Raw genomic sequence first — 26,015 nt, 5'->3', positions numbered from 1 at the left:
ATCTCGTAAGTCAAGAGCCTGGAAAAAGTTAAGTAAATAAAACCCCGCAATTGTACATAACAAGTCGTCAAGTTAAGGTGTACAAGTCGGAAGAGAAAATCATAACTTGAATCTCTGCGTATCCTTTACAGGGCTTGATGCAGCAGTTGCTTAGCCTAGCTTAGCACACACGCTGGAACCCTAAACAACAACGTCCACTTGTTGCCTGTGCTGTGCATGTTTTATTTCTTCATGTGTGAAAGAGACGTTGTGAAAAAGATAACGTTGTAGTTGATTAAAAGGTCAGCATCACAATCTCCAAATGACCGCCACATTTTCCACGCAGGAACATAGGCCTTAATATAAAAATATTTCACCAAAATGTCAGACTGTTGTTCAAGAAAACAATAAGATAAACATAATACTAAAACAAAAAACGAATTCTTCAACTAAAATAAAGGTGATTACAAAAGAAAAGAAAAAAAAGTGAACGTGAGACGGCGACAGGCCCACATTGTAAATGTTAAGCCTTGCACCTCCTTAAGGCGTGAGAGAAGAAGACAAACTAGAATCTAAGTAAACACAGCGTGACATCAGACTATAAAATTGCCTATAGAACAGCATCTTAAATAAGTTGGTAAACACAACAGTTTCTTCAAAGTCCTCTGTCTTCTCTGAGGGGATGACAGTCTGTTGACAGTATCTGGGAGGGATTTTGTCTGGGAGGGACAGCACATAAATCTTCTTTACCAAGCGCCCTCTGAAAACACTGGATGTCACCTTCTGGGAACACAAATAGTGGCTGTTAAATAACCAATCCTCCATATGAAGTAGTGATGAATCCACTGATGATTCATATAGACTCGGGGCATTCAAGATGATTCAGTTACTTGAGTTGTTGAACTTTGAGGAGGGGGGGGGGGGGCAAGCTTTTATCACAGACAACATTTCCCTCCCATGCTTTTCCCACAGACTCACATGCCCGCATTTCTTTTGGTTTTACATCGCCACCACGTGGCCAAACATGTACATTGAATTCGTTGTGACTATTTTAAATTTAAATTACAAATATAAGATTGTGCGGAGGAGGGGTTAAGGGGACATAGAGAAAGTGTGACAATATGTTACTTGCATAATGTATTTATTTTTTTTACAAGATAAAGGGACATATTTATAATACAATCTTAAAGGCTATCTAGTGCACGTCATGACTTTTTATTTTTTAGACATGAAGGTAAGAGAAATGATCCGTTATGGCTACATTTAAATGTTTGACTTTGAATAAGATGATGCTCCACGCCTTTTCGATATCGGAAAAGGAATAACACGAGTCTGATGTGTTGAGTGTAACCCCCGGAACTATACGAGTGCGCATTTGTTTCCGCCCGGCGTTATTTTACACCTGCACACTAGATACCCCTCCGCTGCAACCACCGCCGCGGGAGCGCGCACATATATGTTTTCCAACGTTCGTGGGGTGTTAACATCATGGCCGCGTGAACAGTACAATGAATACAGCCGACATGGCGGACTCCATAGGGCCGAAGCTGGACTTCACCCTGAAAGAGCTCACTCTCTCCTGTCCGACGGAAGACGTCGACGTGCCCGGCAGCTCGTCCCGGGTGGAGCTGTGGGACAACAAGCTGGTGTGCGTGGAGTATCCGGCGGTGGTCCAGAGTGTGGACAAGATGCTGGACACTCTCGGGGGTGAAAAAGGAGTGTCCAAAGTAAGCGGGCCGTGCTTCACATTATTAATTGTGTAATGGTATCACAATAAGTGTTTGAATTACACTGACATTTTGTCTGAATATCAAGATATTCAGACAAAATGCTACATGCAAATATTCATTGTTTATTTTATTTACATGTTACGTCATGCATTCGAACTATCATTTTGTTATGTTTTGTGACGTGATTTATTTATTTATTTTTTATGTGTAAAGCCCCTTTGGTCTGGAAAGTTGCTCTACAAAAAAAATCTAAATATATGTCTTAGGTTGACAGTTTTCCTTTGTAAGGGATTTCAATTCTTCTACGGTCTTTTTTTATATTTAAACAATTCAACATGAAAGTAAATTTAAGAAATAAAACAAAGCAAACATCATTTTAACAAATGGTTAAACCAATGTAAATAACACAAGGATATCAAAAATACAACTAAACATTGGTTTCACATACTCAGTCCAATATACATAAATAGACAAATACCATTTTTAAACTATTAAGATGGTTCCTGCTTTTTATCTTGAGGCAGCGAGGAGGGCTTAATGGTTTGTAACGGTTTTGTTTTTTGAAAGTGAATAAAGTTAAACGTCAAGTAGCTGTTCTGTGAGTTCATACCTGTCAACATCTTTGCTGCACTAATCTGACTCCTGTCTGCGTTTCCTGTGGCTCCCACAGACCTACGCTCACCCCAACAGGCGTCTTGAGCTGCGCTTCCGACCTCAGGACCCTTTCTGTCACTCTCTGTGCGGAAACCGCTTCCCATCGAGCAACCTCGTCCTCAAAGTGCGCCGGCGCGTGCGGAAAAAGGACCCCACGGACGCTAAGATCCACATGGAGATACTCGGAATCATAGGAACGACGTACAAATTCCAAGGTGAGATTGTTTCCTTTCAACGACCGTCAAAGATATTTTTCTTGAATTGTGTAATATTGAGTTTTTTTTGTCCATTATTTTAACATCTCAAAAAATGTACTGATGTATGAAGAAATGAAAGGATTAAGTTGGTTGTGTTTCTGCAGGGATGGCGGACTTTCAGTGCCTCGCTGTGCACTCAGAAGGCGGAGAAGACATCTCTTTGTACAACAAGATCATCCTCCGTAAATCCGAGAATCAAGAGTTCTTTCACCAGCCCATGCCCCTCTTCCTCCCACCAGCCAGCTTCTCCCGCCTCGACTCTCCTGTGGACTATTACTACCGGCCCGACATCTATCAGCGTTCACCGTGAGGGCATATGTCGTGATAATGTCACTGTGATGCGGCTTATCGGGAATCTATTCATAATATGGCTCCTCCTTTTCCGTTTACAGCCAGGTGCCCATCAGCAGGAACAACTTTATTGGGTTGAATCGAGCTCGCCGGCCCCACAACGCCATTTTTGTCAGCTTCGCGGATCCCACCGTGCCCACCGAGTGCCTCGAGGCAGCCAAGGCCAACTGGGCACGAGTGTGTGTGAAGGAGAAAGACAAGCAGGTCGAGGAACAATTGAGAAAGGTGCGTGTGAGTGTGGTTACTGGAAGCACAACAAGCCCTGTGGTTACCAGGGTCATTAGTGTGACCGAAGAGTCATTTAGAACCAGGAGGCACTCTGATGTTCGTCCTTTGTGAAGCAAAAATGTCATAAATGTTTTGGTTCCAGCTGGTTGGTTACCCAGTGGCAGGATGTGCTTCCTTTCTCCGTTTCACATCGTTTTAAATGAAATCGTTCTTTGATTCAGACCACGGATCGCATTTTTATGACATCACGTTAGTCTCTGGGAAAGAATTAATATTTTCTGATATTTATACAAGAAAATTAGATGTATTAAACGATTAAAAAAAGGCAATCGTTGAGCCAAGCCGTAATATTTTTCTCCCCCTGTTCTGTTCTCCATAGAAATAGTTTAAACAAAATGTTTTCCATCTCTCGGCGTGCATGCTGGGAAATGGAGCATGTGGAAAGTGTCAGAGTATCCGTTTACTTTGTGTTATTTACCAAAAGCCACCGTGTGTCTCCCTTGAGGCCCAACCAACGCGCCCGTTCCTTTCCTTCCTCACAAACCATTTGAAACCTGCGTCGACTACTTCTACGTCTGCCGGCTTGCAGACCCTCCCTCTCTGCTCTTCTGGTGCAGTGCTGCGTTTCTGCCGCGTCGTAGATCAGTGGACTGGTGTGACAGTATTGGCAGGAATGTGTAACATAGTGGTCCACTAGGGGGTCAAAAACGCCACTGAGCTCCTTTTTAATAACTTAAAAACTACTGTAGCCAAACCATCATAAATAACAGTTTTCATTCAAGGAATGACTGTTTGATCTCGGAAAAAGTTGTTATATCATTTTACATGAGTATAACTTTTATTTTTAAACGCCGAATTTGCATGTTCTCCCCGTGTCGGCGTGGGTTCCCTCCGGGTTCTCCGGCTTCCTCCCACAGTCCAAAGACATGCAGGTTAATTGAACTCTAAATTGCCCGTAGGTGTGAATGTGAGAGTGAATGGGTGTCTGTCTCTATATGTGACCTGCCATGAACCTATCCGGGGGTGAACCCCGCCTTCAATGGCAGCTGGGATCGGCGCCAGCGCCACGTAACCCTAAATAGGATAAGCGGCTCGGATAATGGAATGGAATAACTTTTTATCTTATCTGAAACCAAACCTTTTTTGCCTAGATGTTTGAGAGCCGACACATCTGGTCACGAAATGCAGTCAAGGCCAACATCAACATCCACCCTGATAAACTGAAACTGCTGCTGCCCGTCTTCGCCTACTACATGGTGAGCTGAGGACACGGTGGGCCTGGTAAAGTGTGTGGGTGCATTTTCAGGTGGAAAGGACACATGGACTAAGCCTCAGAGGGAAAATGGAAAACTCTGTCGAAATAGATTCCAAAGCTGAAAATCTATTCATATGTAAATGTGAAGGAAAGTTATTACATTTACATTTGTATTTTATTGTACAAGTGTACATTTTATTCCACTCCTCTTACATTTGTAGAGTAACTCCCACATTCTGTTATCTGCTTTCACGGAATAATGAAGTCCCATTTATGTCACAATGGAAATGTTCTCAAATTAAAAGGGAGAAGCAACCTTTTCTTAAATTAACCCTGAGATTTGCTCTTGAAGGTGACGGGACCCTGGAGGAGTCTGTGGGTGAGGCTGGGCTACGACCCCCGAAAGAGCCCAGAATCCAAGAACTACCAGATACTGGACTTTAGGATCCGCTGTAGCACCAAACACGGTAAGAGCCTGAGCCAGTTACTGGAAGAGGAGTCATTCAAATGTATCATATCCTGACTTCTGTTCAGAGTTCTTTTGGGTTTTTTTTGCATCAAAGGTAAAGCAAAAAGTGTCTGTGCCAATTCAGTGATATCCTTCATAGTCTTCATGAAAATTCAAGACACTGACTGTTGGTTCCTCTGTCTTCCTACTTTTAGGGTATTTATTATCTGACATACCAGTGAAAGCCAAGAGGAGTGCCCTGAACTACAGTCTGCCGATCACATTCAACAAATCAGGTGAGTCTGTGAATGGATTCAGATCAAACTTACACGAGAAACGTACACAATCACATAATTGATACACAATCCAGTCACGTATGTCCACCAGCAGTATGCAGAGTCTCTACGTCACTCCTCCGCAGTCCAAATATGGTCACGTCCGTTCACTGGTTGAAGAAATGTAACTCCTTCCACCTTCCCAGCCTCCACCTGTACATCTAGTTTAGTTTTTTGTGAATTTTGAATGTGTGTTCATGTTCATTAAATGTGGTGTATCTCAGGTTCACGCATCAAGCGTACTTTGCATACCGCTGCAATAAACAGTTCAAACCTTGATGTGCGTTTGTCTCCGCTGTCCGACCTCTCTGCTGCTGTTGCCAAGGTCAACTGACAACTTGTTTAGAAAATTAACGTTTATTTCTTTTTCTTCCAGGTCCGCAGGCAGCTAGTGTGATGGAGCTTCCAACTCAGGAGGGGCCCAGCTCCAGTCGAGATCCAGTCCCGATCACTTTCCAGCAGAAGGTGGGCGATAGTCCAGTGTCACCTACTGTAGTTGTTACAATGTTAGCACAGCGCTAACATGCTAGTTTCAAGCTCTTCAAAAATCTTTCATGCTTAGATTTCATATTTTGTCTGTATTATTCAAATAATAATGTCATGTCTCCGTGAGCCTAAATGTGTCAAATGCGAGGAAGTATAAAATGGCCTGTCATAGTCAAAGAAAACTTTCATCAGGCGAGAACTGTACGATATCGGCGGCTGTACCGACTGACCGTAGTTTCACCTCCACAGGAGTCGTCCTACATTTTCAGAGAGGGCATGCTGCCTCCTCACAGACAGATGTTTTACCAGCTCTGTGATTTGCATGTGGAATGGTACGTTCCAGTTCCTCGTTACGTAATGCTAATTATATAACAAGTACACATGCTGAAAACATTTTGTGCAAAAAGTTGGAAATGAGTAGTGTTATGAATTTGGTTTTAAGCGATTTAAAAAATAAATTAAAAAGGCTCATTGTTGACGGTAAGAAGAAGAAAGTGATTAGAAAGTGATCCAGCAATTAGAAATGACTGCAATTTAAAAAAAAAAAATGATGTCTGAGCATTTGATTCTTTGATTACTGTCTGGATGTTATGAGAAACTGAACACATACAATACAAATATTTTTTGAAGAAGATTACCCACCCTGGCTTTAATGTAGCAGCTGATAGCGATGGGACTAATCTTATTACTTTACACACAGCTCGGTAGCTTGTGAATTCCCCCCCGGGGAACAATAAAATTATATCTTTACCTGTGGTAATAATAATACATATTTATTTATATCATAAATCCAACTCTGCGAAGAAACTAAAGTTATCAAAATGAATATATGAGGGAAGTAAAAAAAAAACTAAATTGGTATTGGAGTAGAAGTATAAAGTATCAGAAAAAGAAAACACACGTATATTCTACTGACGTTTTAACCCCTGTGTGTCTCCAGCATCAAACAGGAGGTTCAGCAGATGGCCGATGAGCAGGTATGCGACGAGCGGGACGGCTGGTGTGTTCTCGGCACCACGGACAAGCTGAGGGACATAATCTCAGCCATGATCAAGAAGATCATCCGAGCCCAGAGACCATGTACGGAACATACCCAGCACACGCCCTCATTCACGAGCGCGCGTGATCCCACATGACCTGCTGACACTCGCACCGATAAAGCACTTTCCTCTTACCATAGACGCAACATGGCCACCGAACGCCGTGGTTATAAGCGTGTTGTCTGGTGCGCCTTTTGTTTGGTTAACTGAAGTTATTTCTTTCCCCCAGCGTTGCCGGAATTCCCCAAGAAACGCAGACGAATAGGCCTGAATAAGGAGAGAGATAAGGATGAAGAGGACGAGTTGCCGGAAGACGAGAACAAGGACGACGAAGACGAATATGATGAGGATGAGTTTCAGCCGTCGGAGGGCAGCGAAAACGAGATGGAGACAGAAATTCTGGATTACATGTAAAAAAATCACTGCCATTTTGATGACGTTGATTTGGAATGTGTTAATATTTAACTTGTTTGTCAAAGGTGATATGTTTCAATTGTTTTTTTTTTACTTAAATGGAAATAAAAATGGAAATAGTTGTAGTGTCTTGTGTAAGAACCATATATTCTTTGTCAGTGGCGGCTGGTGGAATTTATTTTTGTTAGGGCCATCTAATCAATTTCAGTAAACACCCCAGTATCAAACACGCATTTCTACTTTGTAGTTAAATATTGAACATTTATTCCAACACTGACATAATAAGGACATCTTATTCATACAATTCAGTATATTAATATATATCATAATACTCAGTATATGATATATAAATACCATCTAATGTAATTATACATATCAATATATTATAATAACATAACTATCGTATAATATTAATCACGCATATATCTATATATATAAAATCTAGTAGAACGTGTAAATATTAAGATGAACCTTGTTAGGGTTAAAGTGTGCCTGTTTTTATCCTCATTGTGTTTCTTCACCTCATCCCGTGTCCGTCGTCCAGCTGGTAGTGACGTTCACTTCGCCCAATATGGCTGCTTGACGGAGTTATCGTGTGTGTCCTGGTGTTCATGTTTTCTTAATTCTTCCAACAAGTGCTTCGTTTTCTTACTCCCGTAACTGTCCATGCTGGATCTGTCCCCGTTGATTTTACAGAGTCGGGTCTTCTTGGAAGAGAAGTGCTCGCGCTCGCCGTCATGTCGTTAAAAAAGAAAAGAAAAAGCGCCTGACGAGAGCGCGCAGCTGAACCTATTCAAGGACGCTGATTGGCTGAATTGTATATCACTCATTTATATCTTTAATCAGTAATTGGCTAAACTGCTTCTTAGACCCATCTCTTGTGGGCCAGAACGATTCGGCCCCAACGCAGCTGATACACGCAGACAGGCGGAGAGGAGGTGCAGGAAAAGCATATATGTTGCGCAGTCATCCTATTTTACAAATATTACTGGGTATATTCCATATCTCCAAAATACAAATATTGACAATTTGTATAATTTCTAAATATAATTATAATATTTTTATACTTGTGGCTCAAGGTGGGTGGGGCCCTCTATTGACCAGCCGCCACTGTTCTTTGTAATTATGTTTTTGCTTGAGAAACTACACTGGAATTCACGACGCAAGAGATGCACAACATTGGAATTGCTATGTAGCGGTCACATCCTGTACATACTGTGTATTCTTGATTTAACAGTGATTATTATATTATATTATTATAGATGGAGTTAAAGGGCAACATCTTGACAATCCAGGAGGCAAGAGAGTAAAAACCCAGACAGTATAGTTGATTAAAAGTGCAATAAACTCAACTGCATTGCGTCTTCCTGGTGGTTCGTGGTAGAACGTGCCCGTGCTTCCATCTCGGGGGGAAGGTATTGGAGTCCAGCTCTAATGCAAAAAGGGTCATGCATGAAACGAGGAGCTACTTCCTTACTATTTGAATTGGCTGCAGTTGTGTGACTTTGAGTCCAGTTGGACAGCTGTGTCAACTCAGCAGAGGTTTTTTTAATCCACTAAGTATCTCAAAACCTTCCTAAAGCCAAAACACAACACCTCGGGCTTTGGGGATATATTATAGAAATTAATTATTCCATAATTTCCATTCCGTTCACATTTCAATTTTAATGGGGACATATGCTCATTTTCAGGTTTGTATTTTTATTCATAAAAACACATTATTTTCCTCGTACCGTCTCTTTTAATCCCCCAAAGCAAAAAAGCCCAGTCTGCTTCAATTGAGAAAAAATGGTGGACTGACAAAGTGAGTTTTTCATGATGCGTCACTTTTAAATGGTGACTCAAACCTAATGGCCAAGATCCTAAACTACTTCTTGACCTTTGTCGAGAGGAAACCTTCAACCGAGTCAAATGGCTTCATCAAAGCAGAAGAGAAGGAGGCCCCCTTTCTTTCTCCCTTTTTATCTGCCATTACTATTGAACTATGCACTACTTGATGTAAAAGAGCATTAAAGTCATGACAGGGTTGGTCCATTGCCATGGCCGAACCTTACACAACTTCACTGTCAGGTTGGCAGTTGTGGCGATCATGTGGGGTGAAGGTGGTGAAACTAGTTCTTCATGTGTGATGAGAAAAGAACGGATTAATGAAATATGTCACTATTTATTCACGTTCTTTTGCCAATGTCCACAAAAAAAACAGATGTTTAGAAGTTGGCCTGAATCTTTGTTTGATCGCTACATACAGTATGTTGGTTTGGTTCAAACAGAGAGGTTTTAATGCGTTAGAGGTAATCCATGGAAAGTGTTGTGGACAAACAGTGATTAAAAATATTACGTGTTATGTAACAGTTGGAAAAGCAGGGGCACTAAACAACATATGACCAGTTTGCACACTAGTCAGATGTTGTTTAGAGGAGGTGTCTTCTTCTATATAAGCCTGGGCGACCATCAACTTGGTTGTCACAGTTTGGTCATGATGGCGAAGCTGGGGATATTGGTAGCGTTTATCGTGTTTCTGGAGGCGGTCTCCGCGACCTCTGTAAGTATCACAAATTTTTTTTCTAGTGTATCCGAAGAACCGTGTGTTCAAGTGCTCTGTTCAGTATCTACATACATAGTGTTTAGTGTGAAGAGTGCTATACTTCCTGAAATTTAGCTTCTGATCTTAAGAAAGTAGGAATTATATATACATATATACACATTCTATTGTGAAGGGAAAAACTCTTCATACCTTTGTGTCACAAGATATTTCTAGTTATTTATAATAAGCATTCTTCAAATGTTTTTGCAAAACATGCCACAAGGAAACAGACAATTACAATCTAAATGACGCATGGCACACATCATTTGGTGTAGTTTTATGTGAAGTAAATGAAGGTGTTTGTGTTTAACTTCTCTAGCTCGAGGTGGTCTACACAGAGGGAGGTATGGTGCAGGGCGAGAACATCCGTCTCGGGTTCCGCCGTCACATGGACGTATTCAGGGGGATTCCCTTTGCTGACATCCCTGGAAGGTTTGAGAAACCAAAACGTCACCCGGGCTGGGACGGTGGGTAGAATGACTAAACTTCTCACACATTGGAGTTTACACGAATGCCTCACGTGATGAATTCACACATATGTGCGCTTCTTTAGCAATCATAGCTGTAAGTCCCAATTGCCAAATGTGTCACTCTTTCTCTTTTACCTTGAATTGAATTCAATGAAAATGTTTCATCTTCTCGCTATCGCGGGTAAATGAGCTCAAACTGTATGATGTATGTCTTACCCTGCTCTTACACCGCGTGTCTCTCATCAGGTGTTCTGAAGGCCACCGAGTACAGGAACAGATGCATGCAGGTGAACTTGATCTTGACCGATACCAGAGGCAGTGAGGACTGTCTTTACCTGAACATCTGGGTTCCTCACGGCCGCTCAGGTAAAGACTGAGAGAAGTCCACAGACTGTCATCCGTAAAAGATCCACACTACTACTGGCTCCCATTTTCTCTGTCTTCTAGTGTCCTCTAATCTGCCCGCTATGATCTGGATCTATGGGGGAGGCTTCCTTGTCGGAGGCGCGATGGGTGCCAACTTCCTGGACAACTATCTGTACAGCGGGCAGGAGATTGCAGACAGAGGAAATGTTATTGTGGTGACGTTGAATTACCGTGTGGGCACCCTTGGCTTCCTGAGCACTGGAGAATCTGACTTACCTGGTAGGAGACAGTTTATTTTGATCACAACAGTGACAGAATTAGAATTTGATGTATTGCACCATTAAAAGAAAAGTTCCACGACTGAATGAAAAATATGACACCTGAAAGGAAACTACGGTCTGTGGGACCAGCAGGCGGCCATCGCCTGGGTGCACAGGAACATCCGCTCGTTCGGAGGAGACCCCGACACATCACCATCTTCGGAAGAGTCTGCAGGCGGAGCTAGTGTCAGCTTCCAGGTCAGAAGCTCTCTCGTTTCATTCTAGGTGTAGACAGATGATGGATATGAAACTCAAATTCAATTCACAGTTTGTAAATTTGAATCTAACTTTGTTTAAAAATAACCTCAAAAACATACTGACATGTGTCTTATAACTGCCCACAGACTATCACTCCCCACAACAAAGGGCTGTTCAAGAGAGCCATCTCCCAGAGTGGCGTCGCCATTTGCCCATGGGCTATCAACAAGAACCCCCGCAGGTTCAGTGAAGAGGTGCACAACAGCTACTATGACATGTTTTATTTCTTCTGTGCAGCACTTTTGTGGAATAGTTAGCGCGGTATAACTTCAGGGCTGGTAGACAATTCAAGCATATTTAAACCTTCTCCCCAGATTGCTGTGACGGTCGGCTGCCCCACGGATCAGACTATGGCTTCCTGTTTGAAGATGACTGATCCTGCGCAGCTTACGCTGGCCGGCACTCTCAGTTTGTCCAGCTCACCTGATCGTAAGGACAGCACTCCATACAGTTTACTTTACATTTAAATTTGAGACATTGTGACACTTTCTCCCAGAATATGGATAGAAGAAAAAGTCAGCCCCCTTCTTCTGCAAGGGTACATTGGATCCTCATCAGAGAAACTGCTCTTGATGCGGCCAACTCATAATGCTTACATTACAGAAGTGGATGGCAATAATTAGCATTTTCCTTTTGCCTTTTTTCTAAAAATTCATTCAAAATATGCGCTAAATTTAAATGGGAACTTGACCCCAAAACACCATCCAGACCTCAAACAGCTATTGGCCTATTGCATTTGAAGCATACCAACAGCAGATCTAGCAAATGGGAACTTAGAATACCAGTTATGTATAAAACATACAGTTAGAGATGTATATGGTAGGTATCTCATTGTATCTGTTTCTCTCAGACCCAATTCTCCACAACTTGCTCCTGTCTCCTGTGATCGATGGCGACTTCCTGCCGGATGAGCCTTCCAAATTGTTCCACAATGCTGCTGAGATCGACTACATTGCTGGAGTCAACGACATGGACGGACATTTCTTCACTGGCTTAGATGTTCCTTCAATCAACTCCCAACTGTTGGACACCCCTATGTGAGTTTAAGCCGTTTGATAATGTTGTTAAACATTGCCCATTATACAACATGAGCAGCGTGCTGTACTATTGTTAGAGCTGTGGTGCTGTGGTGTTTTATCAAACCTAATTTTCAAACCTTCCGGATCTCAGCGATGACGTAAAGAGGCTCCTGGCTTCGTACACTAAGCAGGGCAAGGCTGCTGTGGACCACGGTTTCTCCACATACACCTCAACCTGGGGCTCAAACCCCAACAGGGAGACCATCAAGAAAACCGTTGTGGCGATTGGAACGGACTACATCTTCCTGGTTCCTACTCAGGCTGCCCTCTACCTTCATGCTGCCAACGCCACGTGAGAATAAGATCTAGCTATACAGACGTCTCTGTCAGTTTATTTATAAGCCCTTTTGAAGCTGGGGACTAACATCCAGGGTGTAACCTTTTTTACTTATTGTTGATGAGAGCTCCCCATATGGGGTGATCTTTACCTGTAGACACAGCTATGGACAGTTGTTGTACATAAATTGCACTAATATATGATGAACAAATACAATGATGCTATATACCATATTAAACAGCAGAGCCTGGGGTACAATAATAAGTAATCCATTTGTACATGCTCAAAACACAACTCAACAAAAAAATCCCCAAAATAACAAACATGAAGATGAAGATGAAAATTGCCAACAATTATGAATCCTATGCCACGTTCCCAGCCCTCATAACCGCTAGCAGTTTGCGACACGCAAACGTCAAAGGGCACCATAAACCTCACAACCTACAGATTCAGACACAACCTCCCAATCTCTTCTCAGATAAACATCAGCAAAATATGAACCATAGAAACAATTTATTCCAGTGACTATACATAGAAATGACTTACGTTTTGAGGAATAGCTCAGGCTTCGAAAGGACTATCTTGCCTTCTACACTTCACGGAAAGCTTCCTGTGAATCACAGGGAAGTATCCCCCAGAAGTCTTGAGTTATAGTACCTGGTGGGGTCGGTCTCAGTGGCAGCGAAACAGATCCTCTGCGTCACCAGGTGTGGAGGTGTGTTGATTTTCTATGGCTTAAAGTGTTGTCAATCTCTTTATAGGCTCTCACAATTAAAAGGAGTGTTCTTAGACTCAAATCGGGCTTGGGGCGGCGGAGACAATGATCACATTATAAAAAATATGATACATGCGAAAATATTCTAAAACCTCTAAAAATCCATCCATCCATCCATTATCACCCGCTTATCCGGGGTCGGGTCGCGGTGGCAGCAGGTTCAGCAGGCCGACCCAGGCTTCCCTCTCACCCGCAGCACTTTCCAGCTCATTCTGGGGGATCCCGAGGCGTTCCAAGGCCAGCCGGGAGATATAATCCCTCCAGCGTGTCCTCGGTCTTCCCCGGGGCCTCCTACCAGTTGGAGTTGGACGTGCCCGGAAAACCTCTAATGGGAGGTGTCCAGGAAGCATCCTGACTAGATGCCCGAACCACCTCAGCTGACTCCTTTCGACACGAAGGAGCAGCGACTCGACTCCAAGCTCCCCCCTGATGTCCGAGCTCCTTACCCTATCTCTAAGGCTGAGCCCGGCCACCCTACGGAGGAAGCTCATTTCGGCCGCTTGTATCCGAGATCTCGTTCTTTCGGTCACGACCCAGAGTTCGTGACCATAGGTGAGGGTTGGAACGTAGACCGACCAGTAAATGGAGAGCTTTGCCTTCCGGCTCAGCTCCCTCTTCACCAAGACGGACCGGTACAGCGCCTGTTTTACTGCTGCAGTCGCACCGATCCGCCTATCGATCTCCCGCTCCACCTTACCCTCACTCGTGAACAAGACCCCGAGATACTTGAACTCCTTCGCTTGGGGTAGGCAGTTTGCCCCCACCTTGAGGGAGCAATCCGCCGGTTTCCGGCAGAGCACCATAGCCTCAGATTTGGAGGTGCTAACTCTCATCCCTGCCGCTTCGCACTCGGCTGCAAAACGCCCCAGTGAATGCTGGAGGTCACGGTCCGAGGAGGTAAACAGGACCACATCATCCGCAAACAGCAGAGAGGCGATCCCGAGACTCCCGAACCGGATCCTCTCCGCCCCCTGGCTGCACCTAGATATCCTGTCCGTGAAGGTCACGAACAGGACCGGTGATAAAGGGCAGCCCTGGCGGAGGCCAACACCCACCGGGAACGTGTCTGACTTACTACCGAGAAGACGAACACAGCTCCTACTGCAGGCGTACAGAGACCGGATGGCCCGTGCCAACGGGTCCGGCACCCCATACTCCCGCAGCACCCCCCACAAAAACCCCCGAGGGACCCGGTCGAAAGCCTTTTCCAGGTCTACAAAGCACATGTAAACTGGTTGGGCAAACTCCCAGGACCCCTCCAGTAATCTTGCGAGGGTAAAGAGCTGGTCCACTGTTCCACGACCGGGACGGAATCCACACTGTTCGTCTTGAATCTGAGGTTCGACAAGCGGTCGGAGCCTCCTCTCCAGCACCCTGGCATAAGCTTTTCCCGGGAGGCTGAGCAGTGTGATACCACGATAGTTCGAGCACACTCTCCGGTCCCCCTTCTTGAAGATGGGAACAACCACCCCGGTCTGCCAGTCCATGGGCACTGTTCCCGACCCCCATGCGACACTGAAAAGGCGTGTCAACCAAGACAGCCCAACAATGTCCAGCGCTTTCAGCATCTCAGGGCGGATCTCATCCACCCCTGGCGCCTTGCCACCAAGGAGCTTTTTAACTACCTTAGCGACCTCTGCCAGGGATATGGGTGAATCCACCCCAAGGTCTTCCGGCGCTGCCCCCTCTCCGGGGGACATGTTGGCCGGGTTTAGGAGTTCCTCAAAGTGCTCTTTCCACCGCCCGACGATGTCCCCAGTCCGGGTCAGCAGTTCCCCCCCCCTGCTGAGAACAGCCTGGGGTAGACCCTGCTTTCCCTTCCTGAGCCGTGGATGGTTTGCCAGAACTTCCTTGAGGCCAACCGAAAGTCCTTCTCCATGGCCTCCCCGAACTCCTCCCATGCCCGAGTTTTAGCCTCCGCGACCATCGCCGCTGCAGCCCTTCTGGCCCGCCGGTACCTGTCAGCTGCTTCAGGAGACCCCTGGGCCAGCCAGGCCCGAAAGGCCTCCTTCTTCAGTTTGACGGCTTCCCTCACCCCCGGTGTCCACCACCGGGTTCTCGGGTTGCCGCCACGACAGGCACCGATGACCTTCCGGCCACAGCCCCGAGCAGCCGTGTCCACAATAGAGGCTTTGAACAAGGTCCACTCGGATTCCATGTCCCCAGCCTCCCTCGGGATTTGTGAGAAGTTCTTCCGGAGGTGGGAGTTGAAGACCTCCCGGACAGGATCCTCTGCCAGACGTTCCCAGTTCACCCTCACTACACGTTTGGGCTTGCCAGGTCTTTCTAGCCGAGTCCCCCGCCATCTGATCCAACTCACCACCAGGTGGTGATCAGTTGACAGCTCTGCTCCTCTCTTCACCCGAGTGTCCAAGACATACGGCCGCAGATCAGATGATACGATTACAAAGTCGATCATTGATCTCCGGCCTAAGGTGTTCTGGTACCAGGTACACTTATGAGCCACCTTATGTTCGAACATGGTGTTCGTTATGGACAAACTGTGACTAGCACAGAAGTCCAACAACAAAACACCATTCGGGTTCAGATCGGGCAAGCCGTTCCTCCCAATCACGCCCCGCCAGGTTTCTCTGTCATTGCCCACGTGAGCGTTGAAGTCTCCCAGGAGAAACTATGGAGTCGGCAGGCGGCGCCCTTTCCAGGACCCCTCCCACCGACTCCAAGAAGGCCGGATACTCCGAAATGCTGTTCGGTGCATAAGCACAAACAACAGTCAGAGCCTTACTCCCCGCAACCCGTAGGCGCAGGGAGGCGACCCTCTCGTTCCCCGGGGAAAACTCCAACACAGCGGCGCTCAGCCGGGGGCTCGTGAGTATCCCCACTCCCGCCCGGCGCCTCTCACCCTGGGCAACTCCAGAAAAGGACAAAGTCCAACCCTTCTCCAGGAGCTTGGTTCCAGAGCCCATGCTGTGCGTGGAAGTGAGCCCAACTATATCTAGCTGGTACCGCTCCGCCTCCTGCACCAGCTCCGGCTCTTTCCCCGCTAGTGAGGTGACGTTCCACGTCCCTAGAGCTAGTCTATGCCGCCGGCGATCGGCCCGCCCAGGTCTCCCGCCTGGCTCGCCGCCCGGTCTACATAGCACCCGACCCCGATAATTCTCCCTGCCGGTGGTGGGTCCACAGGGTGACTGCTTCTCCATGGTGTTTTTTCGGGCTGAGCCCGACCGGGCCCCATGGGCAAAAGCCCGCCCACCAGACGCTCGCCGACGAGCTCCCCTCCTGGGTCTGGCTCCGGGAGGGTGCCCCGGTTTCCCTTGTCCGGGCAAGGTAGCTTCAGTCCGTGGGTTACTTATCATCAGGGTTTATTGAACCGCTCTTAGTCTGGGCTCTCCCCCGAGACCTGTTTGCCTTGGGAGACCCTACCAGGGGCTGATGCCCCGGACAACATAGCTCTCAGGATCACTGAGCCACTCAAACTCCTCCACCACGTTAAGGTGGCGATTCATAGGAGGAGCTCTAAAAATGTTCTACTTCATTTTATCAAAGTCAAACTTTGCAGAGAGACTGTTAACATATTGTGCAATGATATGGTAGTTCAAAGCATTCATCTGCGTCGTTTACAGAGATATTCATCCAGGAAATGTTTTTTTTCTTCTTGTTTTTTTCATTTTTTCTGGGTTCTGTCTTCGATTACTTTTAACAGTGACACATATACTGCCATTTACACATCTTAACTAATCTCACAAGTGTTTTATTTATTCTAACACCAACATTATTAAAATAGCCCTTGTGGTTAAGGTGATAAACTCGTTTTAGTATGGGGATGCAAACCTTTGCAATTTTGGCTAAAAAGTGGCCATTGTTGTAAGATAGGAAAATCAATTTAAATAGGTGTTCAACTGGCCAGATCCTTGAAGGTATAATATCTATCATCTTTGTTTTTTTGACAAAGTGAAACAATATTTTTATTTCCTTGAGAGGTTTTTAATATTAAGTTTCAAATTTTAAAGTTTGAAGCCAATTTTTTTATTGCCAATGCGTATTTCATGAGTTGTAAATGAGAATGTGCTGGCATTGGTGGGGTAAGTAGAGGGGTATTCAGTTGTAATCTGCAACCTCACCCCTAAGGCCTTTTCTTTAAATGTTATTCAGCAATTTGACTTTGTTTTTTTAATCATTTAAATGGCATAATATGGTAATATTTAATCATGATTTTATTATATTTATTTGATTGCATAATTTAAATACAAATTAAGTTCATGTAATCATTTCTAATTACTTTTAAATTGTTCTCACTTTTTTTTACCACTGAAAAGGTTCATGATTATGTCACAATCCAGCCCCCATGAATATAAGTCCTACTGTTTCCTAATATATAATACATATTTCATATTTACGAGGCTCACTACAAAAAGTACCTTCAAGCATTGGTACGGTGAGGAGCACGGCAAGAAATTAACTTGCACTACCCGACATCTGTCATTATAAGTAGACTTTGGAGAAACTGCAGAAGAATTCAGCGTTTAGAGTGCTAAATGTGACCTTTATTTTTGTAGCCCGCTCCTTGGTGTAGTCATTGTCAGATGCCTATTCTTTTCTCGTCTCACCAAAGAACCGGTCGTACCTACTCCTACCTATTCTCTGAGCCCAACCGTATGGGCGGCCTTGCCCTGCCGTACCCCAGCTGGATGGGAGCCGACCACGCCGATGACCTGCAGTACGTGTTTGGAAAGCCTTTCACTACACCGCTGGCGTACTGGCCTCGCCACCGTGACGTCTCTGGCTACTTCATCGCCTACTGGACCAACTTTGCCAGAACTGGGTATAATTCTGCAGACATGCGACATGGGAATCATGATATCAACCAAACCTAGGTCACACTTCAGTTGCCCTTTTCTCTTCTTATGTCCACAGGGACCCCAACATAGGAGAGTCGGGAGTGCCCACTGCCTGGCCTAAATTCACCAGGGATGCACACCAGTTCCTGGAGATCAACTCTAACATGAACAATAACTATGTGCAACAAAAGATGAGATTGCGTTATGTGCATTTCTGGACCAGCGTCCTACCCAACCTTTCCATGACCATGTTAGAATAAAGACCTGTGGAACCGCAGTGGTGACCTATAGAGCTGAAGTATCAAATCACTATTGGTCCCTAACAAATTAAATTGATGACAAATACAATTTACATTTCCTTGGTTTCCTTTTTGTGTTGACCTTTTTAAATTGACAACAGGCTACGTACAGTAGTGCTCACCAAATTCACTTTGCATGTATCGAACTTTTTGGCTTTGTTTGTCTTTTGTTGGGTTTTTGGATGATAACAAATCCTATTGGCCTTGATCTTAATGTACAATACTTTATTGGTTGTGCAGAATAGAGCGTTGCCTTTGTCATATAAAGACAATTGGCTGCAGTTGTGTGACTTTGAGTTCAGTCGGACAGCTGTGTCAACTCAGCAGAGGTTATTTTAACACCGTTTTTGAACCCTCTTAATATCTTTCCTAAAAGCCAAGTACACGGATCCTCGAACTGAAATCCATCCTGATTTCAAATTTCAATTTTATCATGCTCATTTTCAGGTTTGTATTTTTATGTGAGGTTTCTACTAGGACATGTTTCCATGCTTTATTCATAAAAACACATTATTTTCCTCGTACCGTCTGTCTCAAACACTGCACTTAAAGCGCCCGTCTCTTTTAATCCCCCAAAGCAAAAAAGTCCAGTCTGCTTCAATTGAGAAAAAATGGTGCGCCTTTGCACAAGGAGGGTTAAAAGAGGAGAAGTCATATCGTCGTGGGTAAAATCTACTAGCAATCATGAGTACCACATTCTAATGAGCCGATGTGAGAGGAGAGACAAATCTGAAAGGCTTGTTGAATCACATGTTTCAACAAAGAAAACTGACTGGGTTGTCTCATTACACAGTGTGTTGGTTGGTGTGCATTCCACGTACCCAAATGTACAGCACAAGAACTGACAACGTAAGTTTTTCATGATGCGTCACTTTTAAATGGTGACTCAAACCTAATGGCCAAGATCCTGAACTACTTCTTGACCTTTGTCGAGAGGAAACCTTCAACCGAGTCAAATGGCTTCATCAAAGCAGAAGAGAAGGAGGCCCCCTTTCTTTCTCCCTTTTTATCTGCCATTACTATTGAACTATGCACTACTTGATGTAAAAGAGCATTAAAGTCATGACAGGGTTGGTCCATTGCCATGGCCGAACCTTACACAACTTCACTGTCAGGTTGGCAGTTGTGGCGATCATGTGGGGTGAAGGTGGTGAAACTAGTTCTTCATGTGTGATGAGAAAAGAACGGATTAATGAAATATGTCACTATTTATTCACCTTTTCCTTTACCAATGTCCACAAAAAGTTGGCATGAATCTTTGTTTGATCGCTACATATGTTGGTTTGGTTCAGCCAGAGAGGCTTTAATGTGTTAGAGAAAGTGCTGTGGACACACAGTGATTCAATATTATGTGTTATGTAACAGTGGGAAAGGCAGGCACACTAAACAACATCTGACCAGTTTGCACACTAGTCAGGTGTTGCTTAGGGGAGGTGTCTTCTTCTATATAAGCCTGGGCGACCATCAACTTGGTTGTCACAGTTTAGTCATGATGGCGAAGCTGGGGATATTGGTAGCGTTTATCGTGTTTCTGGAGGCGGTCTCCGCGACCTCTGTAAGTATCACAAAAATGTTCCGAGTGTATCCGAAGAATTGTGTGTTCAAGTGCTCGGTTCAGTATCTAAATACATAGTCTTTAGTGTGAAAACAGTGCTATACTTCCTGAAATGTAACTTCTGTTCTTAAGAAAGTAGGAATTCATATATATATTTACAAGTTTGTGTCACAAGATATTTCTAGTTATTTATAATAGGAGTTCTTCAAATTGCTGTTACATGATTGATTGAATATTTTTTTCAAAACATGCCAAAAGTAAACAGACAATTACAATCTAAATGACGCATGGCACACATCATTTGGTGTAGTTTTATGTGAAGTAAATGAAGGTGTTTGTGTTTAACTTCTCTAGCTCGGGGTGGTCTACACAGAGGGAGGTATGGTGCAGGGCGAGAACATCCGTCTCGGGTTCCGCCGTCACATGGACGTCTTCAGGGGGATTCCCTTTGCTGACATCCCTGGAAGGTTTGAGAAACCAAAACGTCACCCGGGCTGGGACGGTGGGTAGAATGACTAAACTTCTCACCCATTGGAGTTTACACGAATGCCTCACGTGATGAATTCACACATATGTGCGCTTCTTTAGCAATCATAGCTGTAAGTCCCAATTGCCAAATGTGTCACTCTTTCTCTTTTAACTTGAATCAAATTCAGTGAAAATGTTTCATCTTCTCGCTGTCGCGAGTAAATGAGCCCAAACTGTATGATGTATGTCTTACCCTGCTCTTACACCGCGTGTCTCTCATCAGGTGTTCTGAAGGCCACCGAGTACAGGAACAGATGCATGCAGGTGAACATGATCATGACCGATACCAGAGGCAGTGAGGACTGTCTTTACCTGAACATCTGGGTTCCTCACGGCCGCTCAGGTAAAGACTGAGAGAAGTCCACAGACTGTCATCCGTAAAAGATCCACACTACTACTGGCTCCCATTTTCTCTGTCTTCTAGTGTCCTCTAATCTGCCCGCTATGATCTGGATCTATGGGGGAGGCTTCCTTGCCGGAGGCGCGATGGGTGCCAACTTCCTGGACAACTATCTGTACAGCGGGCAGGAGATTGCAGACAGAGGAAATGTTATTGTGGTGACGTTGAATTACCGTGTGGGCACCCTTGGCTTCCTGAGCACTGGAGAATCTGACTTACCTGGTAGGAGACAGTTTATTTTGATCACAACAGTGACAGAATTAGAATTTGATGTATTGCCCTATTAAAAGAAAAGTTCCACGACTGAATGAAAAATATGACACCTGAAAGGAAACTACGGTCTGTGGGACCAGCAGGCGGCCATCGCCTGGGTGCACAGGAACATCCGCTCGTTCGGAGGAGACCCCGACAACATCACCATCTTCGGAGAGTCTGCAGGCGGAGCTAGTGTCAGCTTCCAGGTCAGAAGCTCTCTCGTTTCATTCTAGGTGTAGACAGATGATGGATATGAAACTCAAATTCAATTCACAGTTTGTAAATTTGAATCTAACTTTGTTTAAAAATAACCTCAAAAACATACTGACATGTGTCTTATAACTGCCCACAGACTATCACTCCCCACAACAAAGGGCTGTTCAAGAGAGCCATCTCCCAGAGTGGCGTCGCCATTTGCCCATGGGCTATCAACAAGAACCCCCGCAGGTTCAGTGAAGAGGTGCACAACAGCTACTATGACATGTTTTATTTCTTCTGTGCAGCACTTTTGTGGAATAGTTAGCGCGGTATAACTTCAGGGCTGGTAGACAATTCAAGCATATTTAAACCTTCTCCCCAGATTGCTGTGACGGTCGGCTGCCCCACGGATCAGACTATGGCTTCCTGTTTGAAGATGACTGATCCTGCGCAGCTTACGCTGGCCGGCTCTCTCAGTTTGTCCAGCTCACCTGATCGTAAGGGACAGCACTCCATACAGTTTACTTTACATTTAAATTTGAGACATTGTGACACTTTCTCCCAGAATATGGATAGAAGAAAAAGTCAGCCCCCTTCTTCTGCAAGGGTACATTGGATCCTCATCAGAGAAACTGCTCTTGATGCGGCCAACTCATAATGCTTACATTACAGAAGTGGATGGCAATAATTAGCAATTTCCTCTTGCCGTTTTTCTGGAAATCCATTCAAATTATGTGCTAAATTTAAACGGCAACTGGGCCCCAAAACACCATCCAGACCTCAAACAGCTATTGGCCTATTGCATTTGAAGCATACCAACAGCAGATCTAGCAAATGGTTACTTTGAAATCCAGTTATGTATAAAACATACAGTTAGAGATGTATATGGTAGGTATCTCATTGTATCTGTTTCTCTCAGACCCAATTCTCCACAACTTGCTCCTGTCTCCTGTGATCGATGGCGACTTCCTGCCGGATGAGCCTTCCAAATTGTTCCACAATGCTGCTGAGATCGACTACATTGCTGGAGTCAACGACATGGACGGACATCTCTTCACTGGCTTAGATGTTCCTTCAATCAACTCCCAACTGTTGGACACCCCTATGTGAGTTTAAGCCGTTTGATAATGTTGTTAAACATTGCCCATTATACAACGTGAGCAGCGTGCTGTACTATTGTTAGAGCTGTGGTGCTGTGGTGTTTTATCAAACCTAATTTCAAACCTTCCGGATCTCAGCGATGACGTAAAGAGGCTCCTGGCTTCGTACACTAAGCAGGGCAAGGCTGCTGTGGACCACGGTTTCTCCACATACACCTCAACCTGGGGCTCAAACCCCAACAGGGAGACCATCAAGAAAACCGTTGTGGCAATTGGAACGGACTACATCTTCCTGGTTCCTACTCAGGCTGCCCTCTACCTTCATGCTGCCAACGCCACGTGAGAATAAGATCTAGCTATACAGACGTCTCTGTCAGTTTATTTATAAGCCCTTTTGAAGCTGGGGACTAACATCCAGGGTGTAACCTTTTTTACTTATTGTTGATGAGAACTCCCCATATGGGGTGATCTTTACCTGTAGACACAGCTATGGACAGTTTTTGTACATAAATTGCACTAATATATGATGAACAAATACAATGATGCTATATACCATATTAAACAGCAGAGCCTGGGGTACAATAATAAGTAATCCATTTGTACATGCTCAAAACACAACTCAACAAAAAAATCCCCAAAATAACAAACATGAAGATGAAGTTGAAAATTGCCAACAATTATGAATCCTATGCCACGTTCCCAGCCCTCATAACCGCTAGCAGTTTGCAACACGCAAACGGCAAAGGGCACCATAAACCTCACAACCTACAGATTCAGACACAACCTCCCAATCTCTTCTCAGATAAAGCATCAGCAAAATATGAACCATAGAAACCATTTATTCCAGTGACTGTACATAGAAATGACTTATGTTTTGAGGAATAGCTTGGGCTTCGAAAGGACTATCTTGCCTTCTACACTTCACGGAAAGCTTCCTGTGAATCACAGGGAAGTATCCCCCAGAAGTCTTGAGTTATAGTACCTGGTGGGGTCGGTCTCAGTGGCAGCGAATCAGATCCTCTGCGTCACCAGGTGTGGAGGTGTGTTGATTTTCTATGGCTTAAAGTGTTGTCAATCTCTTTATAGGCTCTCACGATTAAAAGGAGTGTTCTTAGACTCAAATCGGGCTTGGGGCGGCGGAGACAATGACCACATTATAAAAAATAGGATACATGCGAAAATATTCTAAAACCTCTAAAAATGTTCTACTTAATTTTATCAAAGTCAAACTTTGCAGAGAGACTGTTAACATATTGTGCAATGATATGGTAGTTCAAAGCATTCATCTGCGTCGTTTACAGAGATATTTATCCAGGAAGTCTTTTTTTCTTCTTGTTTTTTTGTGTTCTGTCTTCGATTACTTTTAACCAGTAAGACATATACTGCTATTTACACATCTTAACTAATCTTACAAGTGTTTTATTTATTCTAACACCAACATTATTAAAATAGCCCTTGTGGTTAAGGTGATAAACTCGTTTTAGTATGGGGATGCAAACCTTTGCATTTTTTGCGAAAAAGCGGCATGTGTCTATAAGGAGTGGCCATTGTTGTAAGATAGGAAAATCAATTTAAAGAGGTGTTAAACTGGCCAGATCCTCGAAGGTATAATATCTATCACCTTTGTTTTTTTGACAAAGTGAACAAATATTTTTATTTCCTTGAGAGGTTTTTAATGGGACAATGGGACACGCCCACATACATGGGTTTCAAATTTTAAGGTTTTAAAGTTTGTAGCCAATTTTTTTATTGCCAATGTGTATTTCATGAGTTGTAAATGAGAATGTGCTGGCATTGGTGGGGTAAGTAGAGGGGTATTCAGTTGTAATCTGCAACCTCACCCCTAAGGCCTTTTCTTTAAATGTTATTCAGCAATTTGACTTTGTTTTCTTAATCATTTAAATGGCATAATATGGTAATATTTAATCATGATTTTATTATATTTATTTGATTGCATAATTTAAATACAAATTAAGTTCATTTAATCATTTCTAATTACTTTTAAATTGTTCTCACTTTTTTTTACCACTGAAAAGGTTCATGATTATGTCACAATCCAGCCCCCATGAATATAAGAATATGAATAATATATGAATATATATACTGTTTCCTAATATATAATACATATTTCATATTTACGAGGCTCACTACAAAAAGTACCTTCAAGCATTGGTACGGTGAGGAGCACGGCAAGAAATTAACTTGCACTACCCGACATCTGTCATTATAAGTAGACTTTGGAGAAACTGCAGAAGAATTCAGCGTTTAGAGTGCTAAATGTGACCTTTATTTTTGTAGCCCGCTCCTTGGTGTAGTCATTGTCGGATGCCTAATCTTTTCTCGTCTCACCAAAGAACCGGTCGTACCTACTCCTACCTATTCTCTGAGCCCAACCGTATGGGCGGCCTTGCCCTGCCGTACCCCAGCTGGATGGGAGCCGACCACGCCGATGACCTGCAGTACGTGTTTGGAAAGCCTTTCACTACACCGCTGGCGTACTGGCCTCGCCACCGTGACGTCTCTGGCTACTTCATCGCCTACTGGACCAACTTTGCCAGAACTGGGTATAATTCTGCAGACATGCGACATGGGAATCATGATATCAACCAAACCTAGGTCACACTTCAGTTGCCCTTTTCTCTTCTTATGTCCACAGGGACCCCAACATAGGAGAGTCGGGAGTGCCCGCTGCCTGGCCTAAATTCACCAGGGATGGACACCAGTTCCTGGAGATCAACTCTAACATGAACAAGAACTATGTGCAACAAAAGATGAGATTGCGTTATGTGCATTTCTGGACCAGCGTCCTACCCAACCTTTCCATGACCATGTTAGAATAAAGACCTGTGGAACCGCAGTGGTGACCTATAGAGCTGAAGTATCAAATCACTATTGGTCCCTAACAAATTAAATTGATGACAAATACAATTTACATTTCCTTGGTTTCCTTTTTGTGTTGACCTTTTTAAATTGACAACAGGCTACGTACAGTAGTGCTCACCAAATTCACTTTGCATGTATCGAACTTTTTGGCTTTGTTTGTCTTTTGTTGGGTTTTTGGATGATAACAAATCCTATTGGCCTTGATCTTAATGTACAATACTGTATTGGTTGTGCAGAAGAGAGCGTTGACTTTGTAATATAAAAATAAACAAAATCAAAACAGACAATAAACTGAAAATATGGATCTATTGATATTCTGGCTGCACTGTTGATTTGTTACCAGTTCATCTGCGTTAGCTCAAACTTTTCACCGATTAGCATGGTCTTACTACCATTTGTACTGTAAAACCGTTCTACCATAATACTTCAGACCTATTTCATTGTGATAAACAGAAACACATTTCCATTTCAATCATGTTAAAGAAGTTGAAACATTTTAGAAATTCCTCAGCTGGGACATTTGCAATGTTATCAAAAGGTGAAACCTCTTATTTAGCTTTAAACAGAGGGTGATTATATCCAAATTGCATTTGGACTTAACCTTACAGGATTTATAGTCTACATTTCAAATTATTAATCTTAAAATCTTTCAGAAAATGAACAGTAAAAAAGTATATGTGCTGATCTGGAGA

At 43.9% G+C, this 26,015-nt stretch overlaps 3 protein-coding genes across 3 annotated transcripts; all 3 read left to right on the top strand.

The window, feature by feature from the left end:
* Window positions 1–1,080: 1,080 nt before the first annotated feature.
* Window positions 1,081–7,298, top strand: gtf3c5 (general transcription factor IIIC, polypeptide 5). Its single transcript, XM_034547549.1, has 11 exons — window positions 1,081–1,706; window positions 2,380–2,578; window positions 2,725–2,926; window positions 3,013–3,196; window positions 4,351–4,455; window positions 4,807–4,921; window positions 5,118–5,198; window positions 5,614–5,702; window positions 5,973–6,055; window positions 6,664–6,803; window positions 6,993–7,298. Exons 1-11 carry the CDS (start codon window positions 1,488–1,490, stop codon window positions 7,175–7,177), a joined length of 1,602 nt encoding a protein of 533 aa, XP_034403440.1. The 5' UTR covers window positions 1,081–1,487; the 3' UTR covers window positions 7,178–7,298.
* A 2,355-nt stretch (window positions 7,299–9,653) lies between these two features.
* LOC117740524 (bile salt-activated lipase-like) lies at window positions 9,654–18,365 on the top strand. Its single transcript, XM_034546981.1, has 11 exons — window positions 9,654–9,719; window positions 10,081–10,228; window positions 10,478–10,597; window positions 10,679–10,876; window positions 10,985–11,115; window positions 11,262–11,369; window positions 11,490–11,604; window positions 12,026–12,212; window positions 12,346–12,546; window positions 17,880–18,089; window positions 18,182–18,365. The coding sequence occupies exons 1-11, from the start codon at window positions 9,654–9,656 to the stop codon at window positions 18,363–18,365; spliced, it is 1,668 nt and encodes a 555-aa protein (XP_034402872.1).
* A 1,528-nt stretch (window positions 18,366–19,893) lies between these two features.
* LOC117740527 (bile salt-activated lipase-like) lies at window positions 19,894–25,280 on the top strand. The gene is made up of 11 exons (XM_034546989.1): window positions 19,894–19,959; window positions 20,314–20,461; window positions 20,711–20,830; window positions 20,912–21,109; window positions 21,218–21,348; window positions 21,495–21,602; window positions 21,723–21,837; window positions 22,260–22,446; window positions 22,579–22,779; window positions 24,795–25,004; window positions 25,097–25,280. Exons 1-11 carry the CDS (start codon window positions 19,894–19,896, stop codon window positions 25,278–25,280), a joined length of 1,668 nt encoding a protein of 555 aa, XP_034402880.1.
* The last annotated feature ends 735 nt before the right edge of the window (window positions 25,281–26,015 follow it).

The sequence above is a fragment of the Cyclopterus lumpus genome, chromosome 12 (assembly GCF_009769545.1).
Source record: "Cyclopterus lumpus isolate fCycLum1 chromosome 12, fCycLum1.pri, whole genome shotgun sequence".
Classification (NCBI taxonomy): domain Eukaryota; kingdom Metazoa; phylum Chordata; class Actinopteri; order Perciformes; family Cyclopteridae; genus Cyclopterus; species Cyclopterus lumpus.
This window is presented reverse-complemented; position numbering and strand designations above follow the sequence as displayed.

Excerpts from the sequence above, each read along its gene's own strand:
- gtf3c5 (XM_034547549.1), top strand. The coding sequence starts at position 1,488 with ATGAATACAGCCGACATGGCGGACTCCATAGGGCCGAAGCTGGACTTC. Across the intron at positions 5,703-5,972 it reads CGATCACTTTCCAGCAGAAG|GAGTCGTCCTACATTTTCAG; the intron begins GTGGGCGATAGT and ends TCACCTCCACAG. Across the intron at positions 6,804-6,992 it reads CATCCGAGCCCAGAGACCAT|CGTTGCCGGAATTCCCCAAG; the intron begins GTACGGAACATA and ends TCTTTCCCCCAG.
- LOC117740524 (XM_034546981.1), top strand. The coding sequence starts at position 9,654 with ATGATGGCGAAGCTGGGGATATTGGTAGCGTTTATCGTGTTTCTGGAG. Across the intron at positions 9,720-10,080 it reads AGGCGGTCTCCGCGACCTCT|CTCGAGGTGGTCTACACAGA; the intron begins GTAAGTATCACA and ends TAACTTCTCTAG. Across the intron at positions 10,229-10,477 it reads ACGTCACCCGGGCTGGGACG|GTGTTCTGAAGGCCACCGAG; the intron begins GTGGGTAGAATG and ends GTCTCTCATCAG.
- LOC117740527 (XM_034546989.1), top strand. The coding sequence starts at position 19,894 with ATGATGGCGAAGCTGGGGATATTGGTAGCGTTTATCGTGTTTCTGGAG. Across the intron at positions 19,960-20,313 it reads AGGCGGTCTCCGCGACCTCT|CTCGGGGTGGTCTACACAGA; the intron begins GTAAGTATCACA and ends TAACTTCTCTAG. Across the intron at positions 20,831-20,911 it reads GGTTCCTCACGGCCGCTCAG|TGTCCTCTAATCTGCCCGCT; the intron begins GTAAAGACTGAG and ends TCTGTCTTCTAG.